Here is a 16114-nt window from a genome sequence, read left to right as displayed (position 1 = left end):
TAAATTAATTCGGAAAATTAATTTACGAGTTAAATGACTGATAAGAAATTTTAAGTAATATCTTGAGGTCATAACTAGAGGTGTTATCAGTATTTTTCATTCTTTATCGTGAGCTTTTCTGTAGATTCAGTTATCGTCTGTCAGAGCAGAGATTTGTTCGTGCTTTCAATGCTTTTGAGACGTGATGATAAACAATAATTGCTGCGGTTCTAATTCAAACATTATTAAAACATTTGAAATTATACAGAAGAGGACATATAGATTTCACGAATAAAATTTATCTTTGATCGTCTCTATTTTAAGAAATAACAACTAACATTTCCCTCTCATCATAAAACACATCAAACACTGATTATAATATTTACATAACGCAGTGGCAATCGCGTCCTCGCACTCACGATAACAGAAGATACTTCGTCATCTAACCAGCATCTTTAGAAATAAGTAAACTCTTTGCAAACAATTTTTCAAACGTTTATAGTCTTCTTATAAGCGAAGAAATAAATAAATTTATCTCTGCACATTAAGTTTAACGCAAAAAAAAATATCGAATAAACTAATAAGTAGCCATAGAAGGTCACCGATAAAATAAATAACGCTTTTAAATTCCATTTATACCGAAACCGTAGCAGGGTTATTCCAGGATTTCGTTGTCGCATTATCCAACATTTTACGAATTCCGTGGAAATTCCAAGCTCTGCTAGAATTTTTCACAGCGGCGCGCGTCGCGAAATAATTTAAACAATTCGCGCAAAGGGATTTCCGTCTCGAAGAAACCGATAGTTCGCGGGACCGCCGACAGATGGCTCCAACGGTGGCTAATTCATACATGCACGCAGCTACGTTGTGTCACGTGATATCGGTGCGATACGGCGTTACGATAGGTTTCGAGTCACGGCCGTCCGAAGTGCACGTGAGCTTCAAATGAACGGGGTCTCGTTTCATTCAGTAACTACCAACCGGCGGTTCTATTAGCCGCGTCTCGAATCCGTGTGTATATCTCCACCGAGTGCCATATACGACACGTGTCTGCATTTGACGGATCGAGATGACGCTGCAGGCGATCAAATGGAAAAACGGCAAGTTGGAAATCCTCGATCAGATACTGTTACCGGAGTTTTTCCGATACATACCCGTCAAAGGCGTGGAGGATGGCTGGAGGGTCATCAATAGGATGCAGGTGCGTCTAACGTTGAAAGTACTGTTTGAAGCTCTCTTTTCTCGCGTTCGATCGTATCTGCCTAGCATCTAGAAACGAATGTCCAAAGATTATTTAATAGCGTTCGATCGTAACTCGGTCCACGAGACTGAAAGATTTGCATCGCGACGCGTCGGCGAACGATCAGTAAGAAACGCAACGTTGAACCAGTTGAATCGTAATAACGGAAATTGTGGCGATTTAAAGCGATTTGTACGAACGGAATTTTAATTGAGACGGTTAATTGATTTAAATTGCTTGTTAACTACCGAAGCATAGCTGAATGTTTATTGCGTAAATGCACGTTACAGGAATACTCGTTGTAATTCAATCCTATGTAAATTTCTAGGTTCGTGGTGCACCAGCCATAGCCATCGTTGGATGCCTTAGTTTAGCAACGGAACTTAAGAACGAAGAGTACACGGATAAGAAGAGTCTTCGACAGGATGTCGAAGGTAAATTGAATTACTTGGTGTCGGCGCGTCCAACCGCTGTTAACATGAAAATAGCTGCCGACGAATTGATTCAGTTAGCCAATAAACTTAGTAAGGATCAGACTGTTAATGTAGCAGAAATGAAGGAGAGGTATAAAAACCTATCTCGAAGAGAGCAAGTAGATTCAATTTCAATATTAACGTTGGAAATGATGTTCGTAGATTTCTCGATGCTATAGAATATATGCGGGAGAAGGATATAGCCGATAACAAAGCCATCGGGGACTTTGGAGCCGAAGAGATCTTGAAGAATGTGTCCGGTAACAATTCTGTTAGGATTCTGACGCACTGTAACACTGGCAGCTTTGCGACAGCAGGTTATGGCACAGCTTTAGGTGTTATTAGATCTCTTCATAAGAAAGATAGTCTTGGTAACGTTTGCATGTCCATTAGTTTTTAAACATTTCGGGAGTGTTGATACGATTATACAGTATTAGTTACTATTACAGAACAGGCATACTGCTCCGAAACGAGGCCGTACAATCAAGGAGCGCGACTGACCGCTTACGAATTAGTCTATGAAAAAATCCCGGCTACCCTAATTTGCGACGACATGGTAGCAGCGCTGATGAAGTCACGATACATTTCTGCGGTCGTCGTCGGTGCGGATAGAGTCGCCGCGAATGGCGACACGGCTAATAAAATTGGAACCTATCAGGTATTATCGCCCAACGTTCTTTAGTTACTTGTAAGGTATTTCGTAGGATCGCGATTTTAATACTGTTTGTGTTTGTTTCAGATCGCCATAGTCGCTAAATATCACAACGTCCCTTTTTACGTGGCGGCCCCGCGAACCTCCATAGACTTTAGCATTCCTAGCGGTGACCATATCATCATCGAAGAAAGGCCAGTAAGAGAGATGACCCATATAAAGAACCAACAAATCGCGGCAGGTGGGATACAGTGTTGGAATCCGGCGTTCGACGTAACTCCGGCTAGTCTTATCAAGGATTTTATCACGGAAGTTGGTGTATTTAGTCCCGAAGATTTGATACAGTTGAAAAACTACAAGAACACATAAAGTGCCGATCGACTCGAACATCGAACGAAGCTTCTTGATGCATTTATACAGGACAATTAATTGGTGATCTCAACGTTAAAGAAAAAATTGTTGCCAGGTATTGTTTATTTAAGAGTTCGTGTTAAAATAAAATTGTTGGCAGGTTACGCTTATTTGAAACGTTAAGTCTAAGGGGTGCAGCAAAAAAAATGTATTGTACCGCGGGCGTGCGTGTTTTTGCATTTAAAAATGCCTTATTAACTTCGCAATGATTTTTAAAAATATATTTATACTGATGAAATATCTCGTACGAATAGTTGTATTAAAGAGAACTACCGTCGGTCCAACGGATCGCGATTACGGAAAATACAAGATAATCGAAATATATCGAACTGTCCATTTTCTCGATTTGTAGTTGAACCCACCTGCGATCAGATGGCGGCGCATACCTGAAAATTTGGATGCACCCGGCGTCGACTGTGAAACGTCCCCGACGCGTAAACAATTTAATTTTATCGCTAAATGGATACTTTATCGCACGAACAAGATATTTGTGGTTGAAATATGCGTCACGACGTCGCTTTCGTACGGATGTCTGGTATCGTTGCGATTTCGGCGGACCCGAGAGAACGTAAATAAAATTTTCTTCTCAAACGTTTTTAATATCGTCGCGTGGCACCAATATGTTTTATTACCGATGTCCACGACAGGTCGACGGCGATCGATGGAGCCGTAGCGACGGTCGGTCGTACGGCTTCGTCGCGCCATTTTTTTGCGGTTATGTTCGGAACCCCGAGGGAGCGAGCGACTCGATTCCAAACGATAACGGGCAGGCGTCGGGACGAGAGCACGGTCCTCGCGTCGAATTTATCGCGTTGTCGAACGACGAGATCGACACTGGGCGAGCACGAGCGCGTGGAGTTCCATCGGTAAAACTTGAGAATCTATTTTCGCCGTTGAAAGGCGCGCGGGAACACGGTTCGCGGCGGGTTTCTCGAACCGCGGTGCTTTAGTACGGCCAGTCTCTCCGCTACGCGCAGAACTTCGCCAATCCCGGAATAGTTTTCGGGTAGTTGCTCGTCGGGAGTTTTTTTGCCGTCGTAGGGGGGGCCAGATTACGGTCGCTTCGGGGCGTGTTTGCCCACGGATTCCACGTCGTTCGGCGCCCAGAACGTCGGCGACCCGCTAGCCTCGGTTCGAGATCGGTAACTAAAGGTTTAGAGCCCGAACATCGTGTTCGTACGGTGTTCCGATCGTTCGCGCTGGAGGTAGACACGGAAAACGCGACGATGGATGCCGCGGACGTCCTCGGCACCGACGCCACATCGCCCGACGAAGGGATTGTAAACAACAACAACAACGAGGACGATGAGGCGCCCACCGTCGAGGAAACTTACGAGGTCACAACCACGAAACGCAAGACCGTTAGGACCAGCTATAAGATCCAAGAAGTAAGTGACGACGCTTATAAGTGACACGTGCGATTACGGTTACTGGTAGGGTCGTCTCTAGCGTCCCCGCGTGGGCGTTTATTGCAAACGATCGTGTTCGCGAGCGTCTTAAATCTCGAACCGTGGAAACGACGCGTCGAGAATCGTTTCTTTTGCTCGTTTCACGTCTCTCGAGATAATCGAACCGTAGATTTAACCGGTTCGTCTCTAAAACGTAGATTTATCGGGCGGTTTCCACGGGGACAGACCGAACGCAGATTTAACGCGTTTATCGAGAGTTCCGGTACGCGATTCGTGCACGCCAAAAATAAACGCAGAATTTGTTCTGTGTGGCAGCGCGAGAATCTCTCGGTTCATTCTGATATTCGTCAAGGATAAACGGGGATTATTTCGATCGCGGATTTTACCGGGGTTTACCAACTTTATTTGGCGCGTCGGCGGGATCGGGCGTTATGCCCGACTTCGTTAACAATCGCTAAACCTTACGCGTAAACAAAATCGCGGAAACTTTCGGTCCAGCGCCCGTTCGCGTTCGCGGATGTTTCTTTTTTCGCGAGCAAATATTTTATTTTCTCGATCCGTGATCGATTTTAGCCCCCGCGCGCAATTCTATACGGCGATTAACGAACTTCGACGTGTGTTTCTTTCCCAAGTTACATAATGATTTGCGTCCGAAAATATTATCGAACGTGGGCGCGTCGTGGTGCCGGTGGAAACGCTTGAAACGAGAAACTTCTTTTCGAATCCCACCGATTGATTACGCGTTACGGCGCGGATCTATCGCGATACCGTTTGCCAGCACCCAGAAGTCTGCCGGTTTTTAGCGGCAGAACCAGTCGAATTTTTCCTGTAACCCGATAATAAGTGAACACGAGCGACGTCAGTCGTGCAAATGGCTGCGATAAAATGCACGTGCCAGTCGACGTACAAGTAAACCGGATGCCGCTATCTAGGGTCTGAATTTTTATTCGAATTTCGTTACGACGAATCGAGGAAATGCTAACCCAGACTGATAACGAGACTTAAATAAACTATAGTCTGAATAACTATAGTTCGTTCAATATACACATTCTAAAAAAAAAGTTTAAATAAAAAAAAATAAGGCAGATATATTATTGTAAATATATCTGTATTTATTGTGTAATAATAACAAAAGAAATGAATATTACTTAACATAAAAAAAATAAAATTACTATAATACAGTGCAGAAATCATCTCACAGCTAAAATCGTGCACATTAAGAATATTAATTTCTTTTGTCGTTGTTACACAATAAATACAGATATATTTATAATAATATGTCTGCCTTATTTTTCCCCCAAAATCATTCCTAAACTTTATTTTTATAGAATGAAACATATTTTCATACATGGTGCACGATTTTGGCTGTGATTCGCTATAAACACTGTAAAGTTTTACTTTAGTCGATTTTAAAAGCAATCAGTTTATTATAAAATATATACCATGCACGATAAAATGATTGTTTAAATTAACTGTATATCGAAGAGGTTCCGAACCAGGGTACGTTTATATAATGTAAACAATGCCTATTCGAACAGATATTTGTCAAAACGTTTGTTTGGAGTATATCGAGGAACACGCAAATGAATTTTGATTTACAATTAACAAACAATAGAATTCACGCGCGGGATCGTGTTTTTAAAATAACGAACGCGAGCGCAACGGTTCCTTTCGGTACCATTTAAACGGCAGAAATAGAAACAGATCGTTTCTTTCTTTCCATCGCGCATAAAATATTTCAGGCGATTCATCAAACTAACCCAGTTTCGTATTTTCTCTTTTCGCTCGGGGGCGAGTTCATCGCGGATCATTCGACGGTCCATGTTAAGGAGAAACGGGACGAGTGTTGGGCAAATTTTAATTAAAGTGACGCTTTACAAACACGATTAAACGATCACGGCGATCGACTAAATAAATCGTATCAAAGGAGCCTTTAATTGCTTGCGTCCCTGGTTAGATTCGAGTTCAAACTCTTTTCGAATGATACAAACATATTATCCCACACGAGTGCAGATACGAGATTCAACAACTTTGTTTTTGTATTATACAGAAAAGTTTTCCTCTCAGCCAAATTTCGTCAAAATGTCCCAATTTCCGGCGACCTTAGAAACTCGCGGGAGCAAAGATATTGACGTAAATCGAGGACAATAGTCAGGCACGTTTCCTTTATGCGTTTGCAGAAGTTCCGGAGAAATCAGTGTCAAAGACGCATAGTATTAAAGAAAAACGCATTCAAAGTTTTGCGTGCGGTCAGCTATCGTTCGGATGACATTGCGTTCTTCAAATCCACATAACTCGAGCAAATTTTCAACTTTCACCTCGATTCTGCTTGTTCCTCATCCTTTACACTGTCAGAATACGTGTGAAAAAATTCCATTTTTCATCCTGAAAAACAGATCATCCCCCGGTTAGACGAAATGTTATGAATTCGAGCAACGCAAAACAACGCGTCCAATCTATATTGTAATATTTATTAGAGGAACGGATCGTTTGATTATATCTTCCATTCGTTGTTCGAGGCGGGAAGTTTGCTCATCTTTGTTCGAAAACAAATTGCAGCTCCGAATACGAAACGAAGCCGGGGACGCGCTGCAAGGCGAAACATAATCTGACTGTATAATTCAGTAATTTTTTATTCGACGAACAACGGGATCGGGATTTGTTCAACTTTTATTAGTTGCTCCGAGATTTGTTGCCCGTACCGAGAATTTCGTGCCGTTCCTGATTGAAGACAAAGGGAACTTCGGATACGAAATTAAGTCGACGGGACAAAGCGGACGCGCTGCTACGCGGAATAAGAAAGATTAGTCGAGCGGCGTTAATGCGAAATGAGGGACAACGGGCGCGATTTACTCAGATTCTACGTCATTGTCGGTACGACGGTTTTAGATCTGGCAACGAACTCGCTTTGAACGGAGAAACGAGCGGGACGTAAAATCCGTCCGAACGCCGCTCGTGATTCGAACTTCCGATTAACGATAATCGCGTTATGTTCTCGCGGTGATCGATACTCCCATCAGCCGCTCCAAACTCGCCACGATCAAACGTCTTTGGATCCCCTAAAAAATTACTCGAACAAAAGCATCGAGCAACGAATCAAAATAAACAGATGCAAGTCCTCCTCGAAAGTTGCAATTTGAAACGATAGAGCAAGGAGGATTCAAGCGCGTGAAAATACAAAAGAAACATCGAGTTTTTTTTAGCGGATGCGACAAAATGCTTTTTTTTACATTGGCAGCGGGGAGGAACTTTTCCATTCAGGTTGATCGAGAATAACACGTGGTCCCTGGGACCTCCGCTGAATAAATATTTGTTCGATCGAAGGCGGTTCGTGGCGGCTGACCACCAGAATCGTCGGAGGATCTCAATAATAACTCTGTAGTCGGGATTCGGATCGAGTAATCCAATACTCCGTGTCGCGGGTTGAACGTTTCAAAATTTTAGTATCCCGATGCTCCAGGTAGCGAAATGTTCAAGCGCGAAAACGTTGTGCCAAGATATTGGCGCGCGTGCCAATGATTTTCCATCGCTGTTCGAAACTGTGCCGTGGGCTCAAAAAGGTTAAGAATCGCTGGCAAGGAGGATAATTTCGGCTCGTCGACCGAACCCCCGTGCAGACGTGTCGAAGATAGACATAGTTTTGGCCGTCTCGGAGCATTAATTCTGAAACACGTGCGCGATTCGACGCCACGGATAATCCCGAGTAAATCATTCCCATCGTTATTATCATTGTCGCGCGGCGAGGGGAGACGTTGAGTTATCACGCGCATAAATTTCTGCCTTTGCACGACGATCCGTACGTTTTCCGCGAACCCCCCCCCCATAATTAACGGCGAAACAAAGAACTTGGACCAAGTTTCACTCTTCGTTGACAAAATCGCAATCGACAATCTGTAACGCGCTTTTTATCCATTCGTCGTTGTAATTTCTATATTTTACGATAGTGGATGTCCAGGAGTTTGGATTCTTCGTGCTTCGAAAATGTATTATCGTCCCAATGCAAAGAGTTACATCCGCGATTGCCCTATCTCGTCGATAAGCTAATTACGCGAAAACATCGTTCGTTGCACTGTGTTTTCGCGAGTGGAAAGAATAGCCAATTTACAGCGACTGTAATTAGATGTAAAACCAATCCTAATCTTCTGTAAAAACCAACAGTTCTGAAACACAAAGAACTACCGACACTGGAACAGCAATAGAACTTATTAAAAGTAATTAAAATATGAATAGTTTACAAATTATATCTTCGAACTGTTTCTATTAACTTCTAATGTTTGTACCATGCTCACACCTTGTACGTTTGTCTTATCTATAGTTTATTCGTCTACTCGTGCCCAGAAATCCAGATCTTAAAATATATTTCATTGTCCGTGCACTATCGTTTCTACGTTTCCTTGTTCCTTTTCCTTGTATTTTTTCTGTCATTTTCGGTCCCGAATAATCTCTGTATAACCCGTGGCTCTGTTTTAACAGATGCCCCGATGTCTCTAATGTCCCATTCCGTTTAGACATCGGCATTGCGATTAAACTTAGACCCGGCGTCTTCCCTTTGCATTTTTCTCCTAATATTTTTCTGCAGACCGTCGTGGAAAATTTTAACCGGTACGTTTACACCTTCGTCGATAGATTTTATATTTTTTTCGTTCGCCGGTTCTCGAAAACTAGTCGAAACAAAATAATCAGATCGAGATACTCGACCGAAACTCGCGCCTAAAATTTATTTTCGTGTTTACGAAGGGGATACCAAATTCGTCGGTTTCCAGAAATAATTATGGACAACGTGGGTGAGTTCTAAGTATCGCCAGCCCCCCCCCCATATAGTCCTCGACTTTGTCTTTCCGTGATAAAGTATAGTTTGATTCGATTGTAGGGCATGGCTGTTAAGTGGTTAGTTAACACTTGCTTTATTATAGCTATACTTTACGGGACAAACATAAGTGCCTATAAAATTTGCTGCTCCTGTACCAGTCAGCCTAAAATAGCAAACAGCAAAGTACACTTCAATGTGCTCTCGGTTCATTTATAGTGCGGCGCGAGTCGAGTTTCTAATCTAACTATGAGACTATTTGTAATATTAATTTCAAACTTTGCACAGTCGTTGACGCTTGGATCTTTTGTTCTATATTATGTTCCACGACACGATTTTTCGAATATGTCGGACTGAAGTACCATTTTAAAGGCGAAAACAATTATACAGAACAAACGTGAGACCGTCTGAGCAGGGACGGGCGCAATTTGCGAATTGAATCGACGAACGGGGGGGGGGCAGATTATCGCGCCTTTGTCACGCGGATGAAACGGCTTAAGTAGAGTAAACGCGCGTTCGTCGTCTAAACGACGAATTGCTTCGTATTCCGTCGATGAGCAACGGGATTCTTACTCGAGGCGCGAGCTTCTCTCCATCGTCGTCTATCCACGATTATAAAAGTAACAAATCGACTACGAATCGAGACACGCTCCTTTGACAAATCATTGCTCGTTCCTACGAGATCCCTGGACTCGTGAGATCGAAAGTCTTGTAATAACGTTCTTTTAAAATAGCTTCGAGGTCGGGACGCGGGGCTTCGATTAGCGTTCGTTTCTTGAATTTCTATCGTCCACCGTCTTCTCGAAAACTATGCTCTTTTGTTGTACTCGAGTTCTTCGAAGTCACTAAAATTTCCCTTCGTAAGTGCCTCTAAACGACACGTTATTCTTTTGTATTTTACGAGAAGTGCTATTAGTCTTGAACGTTCTCCTTCGAGCTAGAGAAATATTCGTTTTAGATCGTTAACGTTCCACGCAAAGGGCAAATATGATTTGTTACACGAAACACGACACGTCTCGTAATAAAAATATTATTATAATTTGTCCCGGCTGCAACATCCCCTTTGTGATCCTTTCCGTTGCATTAATGCCAAACTATTTACGATGGTTTTTGGCGGGTATCGCTAAATGTCGCGATAAGTGTTTAAACAGTTGCGGGTACGTGACGTTTATTACTTTGCACGTAAAAATAATACGGTTTGCAGGAAATGTTGTTCGAAAGTGAACATTTAATACTTCTGCCTCGTCGTGGACATTTTAATTCCATCAAGAGTCGTTCGACGTTGACAAATAAAACAGCGAAATTCGAGATTTCATACCGGAAGCGAGATATCCAGGAATCCTCGAACTCGAGCGGAGACCATTCGATGAAATTTATACGGGCACGCGTTGCACGGGACAAAATACTCCGCAATTTAGTTGATGCGCATTAGGTCCGCGTTTAAATGCAAATACGATGCCGGGCGGGTATTAATCTCGCCTTAAGGTAAAACACGGCTGGATTTACGAGGTGTTGCTAGCTAGGAGGAGAGCTCGGTTTTCCGCGGACAACCAACAGCGGTATAATTTTTCCCTTGCTCTCCATTCGTCTTCTAAATCAGCGGTTTGCAAATTTTAGCGGTCATTTTGCCCCGCGGCAAAAATACTTCGCAACGTTCGTTTTCGTGTTCGTGAATTTTCGACGCGACAGCCCGCAAATGAGAACACGGGAAACTGAGATTGCCGCGGAAGTTGGAACTCGATTCCGCGAGCGAGCTCGTAGCCCGCCCATATCACCGTTGTTCTATCGTTCAAAGACACGCGTATTTAAAAAAAATAAACAACCATCGCGATAGACGACGAGTTCACCGACTGTTAAAACATATACTCGCGCGTTAATACGATTTTCTCTAAATGGATTTCAACGTTACGCTTAATTCGATTAGATCTCGGACAGATTCGTGGACAGTAATGGGTCAACTCTTGCAGTTTCTGGTCATTCCCAAAATATTATATACAAAAGTTGCATGGCTTAAAGGGACACGTTACGTGGTATATTTATTTATTTTTTTAACCCTTTAAACCATACAACTGACCACCCTGTATAATGGTTGCTCGTAGAAATTTTAAAAATTGTTTTGAACTAGTCTCGAAGATGTAAGTAGCTAATGTAAAATGAATCGTCGGAGATTGCTCGTTGTCGCGCTTGCAGAATAATTTAATCGACCGACCGAGTAATTGAAAATTACGATGATTAATTGGACGTCAGTAGCACGGGTAGTAATTTCCAGGGACGAATTTTGCAAACTACGAAAGAGACGTCGAGTTTACGCGTCGACGTTCCTGTCTCGGTCCTTATCGTCCCGTCTCACTTTCTTCGATTAATTGCACCGAGGACCACTTTTAAACTTCCGTCGACCGATTCGTTCATCGCTTAATGCGATTTCGAACTTTTTTTTCGTCTACCGATTAAGTGGAGTAAATGAAGCGCGCTCTCGATGTACAGGATGTCTATAAATTATTGGTACGAAACTTTAGCGAGCTGATAAAACTCGGAAGGAACAAAGGAGTCTTGATAAATACCATAATTAAAGCTCCTTTCACTGAAATATTTTTAAAATAAAAATACTGTAATAAATATAAAATTCTTTCCTCGCAACATTGTACACGATAGACTTGTTTTCCCCAAACCATTCTACTGCCATTTAATTATTAATTCCTGCACTCGTTGTCTTCGGACTACTGAAAACGATTTCACTTCAATGCACCCAGTGTCGATGTCAGTGTTTACATTTTACCGTGTTACGTAAAACAATGCTTATATCGAAAATTTTACGTTCGAATACGTCTGCGATGTTTATACTGTCAGCGTTTTCCCAGATATTCTTCGCGTTTAACACGTATGATATCGATATCTGTATGTTAGTCTCGCGGTAAAAATGTTTTCAAAATTTCTTAAGGGCATACATCGAGGCGGAGAATCTTCGAAGATCGATATCTTTGAAATTGTAAATTACTAGACGCTCTCGATCGCGATCGAACCGTCCCGCGTTCTTCGAATGCGTGGAAGTCGCGCAGAAAACGTGCGTGTGTGGCTCGTACGCAGAAAGAACGGTGTGCAACTAGAATACGTATACCGTGGATCGCGAAATTCTTGGCACGAGCAACGAGTCTTGACAAAAATCTCGACCTGCGTTTAGGCCAGCCGACCTTGCGCCTCTGAGATCGTAAGGTGACGACACCGCAGCCTCTGCAATTCACACCTTCGATAAAATTCTAAGCATTCGTACAATGTCCTGGCACCGGACTAAACATCAGGATTACTCGATCGATAAACCCAAAAACCTCTTGACCGTTAATAAAAAATATTTTAACTTTAATAGAACATTTACGAATTACCTGAAATTTTATTTCCGTATTTTTTATAGAAATATATAGGATAGCCATTGCCCTTGGTCTTTTATTCACGCCCCGAAAGAGTGTGTCGCAAAATATATTAGATCGTCCCGTAAGTTTGTGTCGACTTTCGTGCCAGAACTTATAGCATTCGAATTTTACGAGGAAACATAATACTTTCCCTGTTTTACACTCTCTTTCCATTTTTTTTTTTACGAAGCTATTACACCGTCTCCGGAAAACTAAATTTTTCGTTAGATTTTGCACGCACGCATGTCGGGTTGCCTGTTCGGAGGGGCTTCGAAGAGAAACGAATAAGACGTTACGTTTTTTTTAAGTAAACGAGACTAGTACGCTCCCATTCTTCCTCTTATCTTTTTTCTCGTACGTTCCTCCTTGGAATTTACAAGCGTGACTCTAATCCTGCGGTCCAATTTATCCCATAATTTCCCTGTAAGATCTAAATCCAATGTTGCTGGGTGTGGCGCTGAACTTGAGCATTTTTCTCTAAAAATATTGCTCCGATTGGATATTTCCAGTATACATTAAACTGCGATTATTTTATTTGAAAATGTTTATCGAGTCGTTCAGCGTTCAGAATCGAGGCGTCATCTGACAATATTTTGTTTCTGCTTTTTATTAGTCGGTCGTTTCGTGCATTTATCGCTAGATGGTGCCCGCGTTCAGTAATAACAAAGAAGTAGAAGAGATCGGATTTAGGTGACGCCATTAGGTAACTCCCCTAACCGTTTGCACACGGAGTAGCCTCCTCTCGAATTATTCGTGACAGCATCACCGATGCTGTCATGACCTTGCGCGGCTACTATCCGCGATGACGTCATCCGACGATTAATGTTTCCGCCAAAATCGTCGACCCAGACTTCATTGGCCTCGCTGCTCACGTAAGCGGCCATCGATCTCTTAATTGTCGCGATTTCGCACACCGTGCTCTCGAACTACGTCTAAATCACAAATTGGGAACCCTGACGAACGTTTCTAATCATTAGATCGCGGATGTTTACGCATTTACGGGCAATTTTAATTCTCAAAAAACTACAGACACCGTAAGATACGAATTATTATATTCAGGAGTTGAGACAATCTAAAATTCCCTAATCATAAGGCTACTCACTCGCTATCAAGTCTTATGGCGCTAAAAAAATTTTAACGAGAGATTCTAGAGGCCAAAATATAACGAAAATCAAGAAATTTGTTGATCAAGGCTTAGTTAAAAAGTTATTAACAAAATTATTAATCAAATTTGTCCACATACACGAATTTTTTTCCCAAAAGTACATATTTATAAATACTGTCAGATTCTATATTGTACATTTAAAAAATATTGACTTTCATATATAATATTGGTTTTAATATCGAGTCTCGAGTGATCAACTCATCGAATATTAATATCAAAATTCTCGTTCGCTATCTATAACCGCTGTCCAAAGTGTCGGAAGGTGGTTCAAGCATAGAAGTTGCGATCGAAATCAAGTTACAGCGAGTTAGGTTTCAGCGAAAGAATTCCCCGGCAGTCAATGAAAGAACAATTCAGAACTCGCGAGCGCCCCGCGAAAGAAAAATATGGAACTCGTTAGCGCTTGGTAAAAGAACAATTTAAAAGTTTCGGTCGGCGAAAGAGCGATATACAACTCCGGCAGTCGGCGAAAGAACGATTTCAAATTCGTCGGCTGCTCCGGTTCCTACCGATTTGATTTCGTTGTCGGGGATGAGACCGAGAAAGAAACAAATTTATTATCGTTCGCGTGGGCGTAAATTCGATCGCGAAATAATAAAAATTTGAATCCTAATTTGCGCGGGATGGAGGCAGGACGATGGAACAACCGATCGGGGGGGGGCTGATTCCGCGTACGAAAATGAGTCGGAACGAAAGAATAATATTTTTTCGAGGCTTCGTTCCGGGGGCAATTGGATTTGAAAATTTGTCGGGCAAGCGTGCGATTGAATACGATTTGTCTGTCGCGTCTGTCCATGAATTACTAATTCTACTTGCGCCGAAGTCGCGCTCGCACGCAAACCCTATGAATTTTAAAGCCGATTTTATCGAAAACAAGACTTTCCTTTCCACTCAGTTTTGCACGCAGCGCCCATCCCCTACTGTATATTCAACGCGTGTTGGAAATCGCAAGAAAAAGAATTTCAATTTTCTCTCACGGCGGGGCTGATTAAAAATATAAAACAGACTGAAATTTCAATTAATTAACCCTTTGACTGACTCACCACCTATAGACACACTTTTACTAGTCAAAATTTCTGTAGTACAATTTTAACCCTTAACACGTTGACTGCCAGACCAAATCCCTCAAATTGTCTACGAAAAGGATACTCTTTTTTGGATAATCGGAAACTAGCATATCCACAATTTGTCATAGAACTTATTTTTACAGCCTCGTTAAAATTTAAGTGTCCTATCAAGATTTATTTCCTTTAACATGTAACCTTGAGAAATAATTTTTTTAGCTGATCGATGAAAATTCATGTCATCCATGTATGGGTGACGTGGCAGTCAATGTGTTAAGTGGACTCTCAATCTCGACGGAATTATTTTCCTTAAAGTTGATTTTTGCTAAATTGGTAAATGGAAATCAACTTTCCTTTAATGAACTGATGAAGGGTTACATTTACATCGACATATATAATACAATATTAGTTGAAATTTTCAGAGGGCCCCAATAATCCACCTAAGGGTTAAAGTAAACTTGCGGAAGTTTCGTAAATGGGAATTCTGCGGGAAAAAGCGAATTCGGGGGTCTTGTGGAGCGATCGGGGGGTTGCGTAGGAACCGGGGAACGTGGTCGCGATAAAAGCTCGCTCGTCTGTTGTACAAAATTCGTAAACGTGGCCGGGTTTTGCCGTCGTAAACGGTGTCGTAACCCCTTAAATACCCCTATCTTATTCCAGCTGGCTTGACGCGGCGCAAGCTAATCGCGTTTCCACGAATCACGAATTCGGTGTCGCGTACGTTATCGACAGAAATTTCGTTTCGGGGGCGAGATCGGTGTTCGAGTCTCGACAGTTCGGGCTCGGGGCGATCCCGAGAGATATTTCGAGCCAACGTTTATAGACCCATACGTACCACGGGATCCGTGCGTCGCGAGTCTGACGTCGATAGCAGCGTCTGCATCGCCGTAATCCCCACGTCATTACTAGCAGCCCGGACTTATTTATATTCGCCAACGGAGTTACGCGCTGGCCACTACTATTTAGACCTGTTGCAGCCGGAATTGGAATTCCCGTTGCGGAGGCGACGGTTTCCCGAATCGTTGCTCCCGCTGCCAAACCGACGTTTCCGTTGTGAATTACAATATCTATACAGAAACGTTCTCGCGGATCGTCTCGCGACGCCTATCGTACTTCACACGGCGGGGAAACAATCTTGCGGATATTAATGCCCGACGTAACGACGCCCCGAGAGACGCCGTCGTTCCCATCCGGTTGGAAAAGTGCGGTTAGTTATGTTATTGATCGCGGCGACGAAAACGCTAGATCAGTGTCGGCTGGGTTTCCCTATTCCACGCACAAAGACCTCGTGAATATATTCATGATGTCAACGCGTATCGCGTTATGTCACGAATCCCGCGAAAGAGAATTGTAAACGTTGTGTAAGAGGATGATCGAAACCGTAATGGCGGAGGAACCGAGCCTGTTGTACCAATAAGATCATGTTAGTCAGATGTAGACACAAATTTTACAAAAATTCTACAAATTAACCCACGGTCCATTAAATCATCCGTAACATCCATTCAAATCG

General features: G+C 42.5%; 2 protein-coding genes across 9 annotated transcripts in view; both read left to right on the top strand.

The window, feature by feature from the left end:
- The first annotated feature begins 890 nt into the window (after window positions 1–890).
- On the top strand, window positions 891–3052 carry LOC122396902 (methylthioribose-1-phosphate isomerase). Of its 2 annotated transcripts, none has more exons than XM_043395658.1 (5): window positions 891–1180; window positions 1548–1783; window positions 1855–2009; window positions 2142–2350; window positions 2432–3052. In XM_043395658.1, exons 1-5 carry the CDS (start codon window positions 1049–1051, stop codon window positions 2711–2713), a joined length of 1014 nt encoding a protein of 337 aa, XP_043251593.1. In that variant the 5' UTR covers window positions 891–1048; the 3' UTR covers window positions 2714–3052. The 2 variants fall into 2 exon arrangements, with proteins under 2 accessions (XP_043251593.1, XP_043251592.1); XM_043395657.1 differs by having other exon boundaries at window positions 1855–2063.
- A 572-nt stretch (window positions 3053–3624) lies between these two features.
- Window positions 3625–16114, top strand: part of LOC122396900 (tropomodulin) — a 78818-nt gene continuing 66328 nt past the window's right edge. For 2 of the 7 annotated variants that reach the window (XM_043395648.1, XM_043395649.1), the window contains exon 1: window positions 3626–4143. In XM_043395648.1, the coding sequence (XP_043251583.1) occupies window positions 3982–4143 (162 nt within the window). In that variant the 5' untranslated portion in view covers window positions 3626–3981. Of the gene's footprint in view, window positions 4144–16114 lie in introns of all 7 variants that reach the window. The other 5 variants (XR_006259070.1, XM_043395647.1, XM_043395646.1 and 2 more) reach the window with 4 other exon arrangements.

The sequence above is a fragment of the Colletes gigas genome, unplaced genomic scaffold, assembly GCF_013123115.1.
Source record: "Colletes gigas isolate AHSC1104 unplaced genomic scaffold, ASM1312311v1 Colletes_gigas_Sc00008, whole genome shotgun sequence".
Classification (NCBI taxonomy): domain Eukaryota; kingdom Metazoa; phylum Arthropoda; class Insecta; order Hymenoptera; family Colletidae; genus Colletes; species Colletes gigas.
This window is presented reverse-complemented; position numbering and strand designations above follow the sequence as displayed.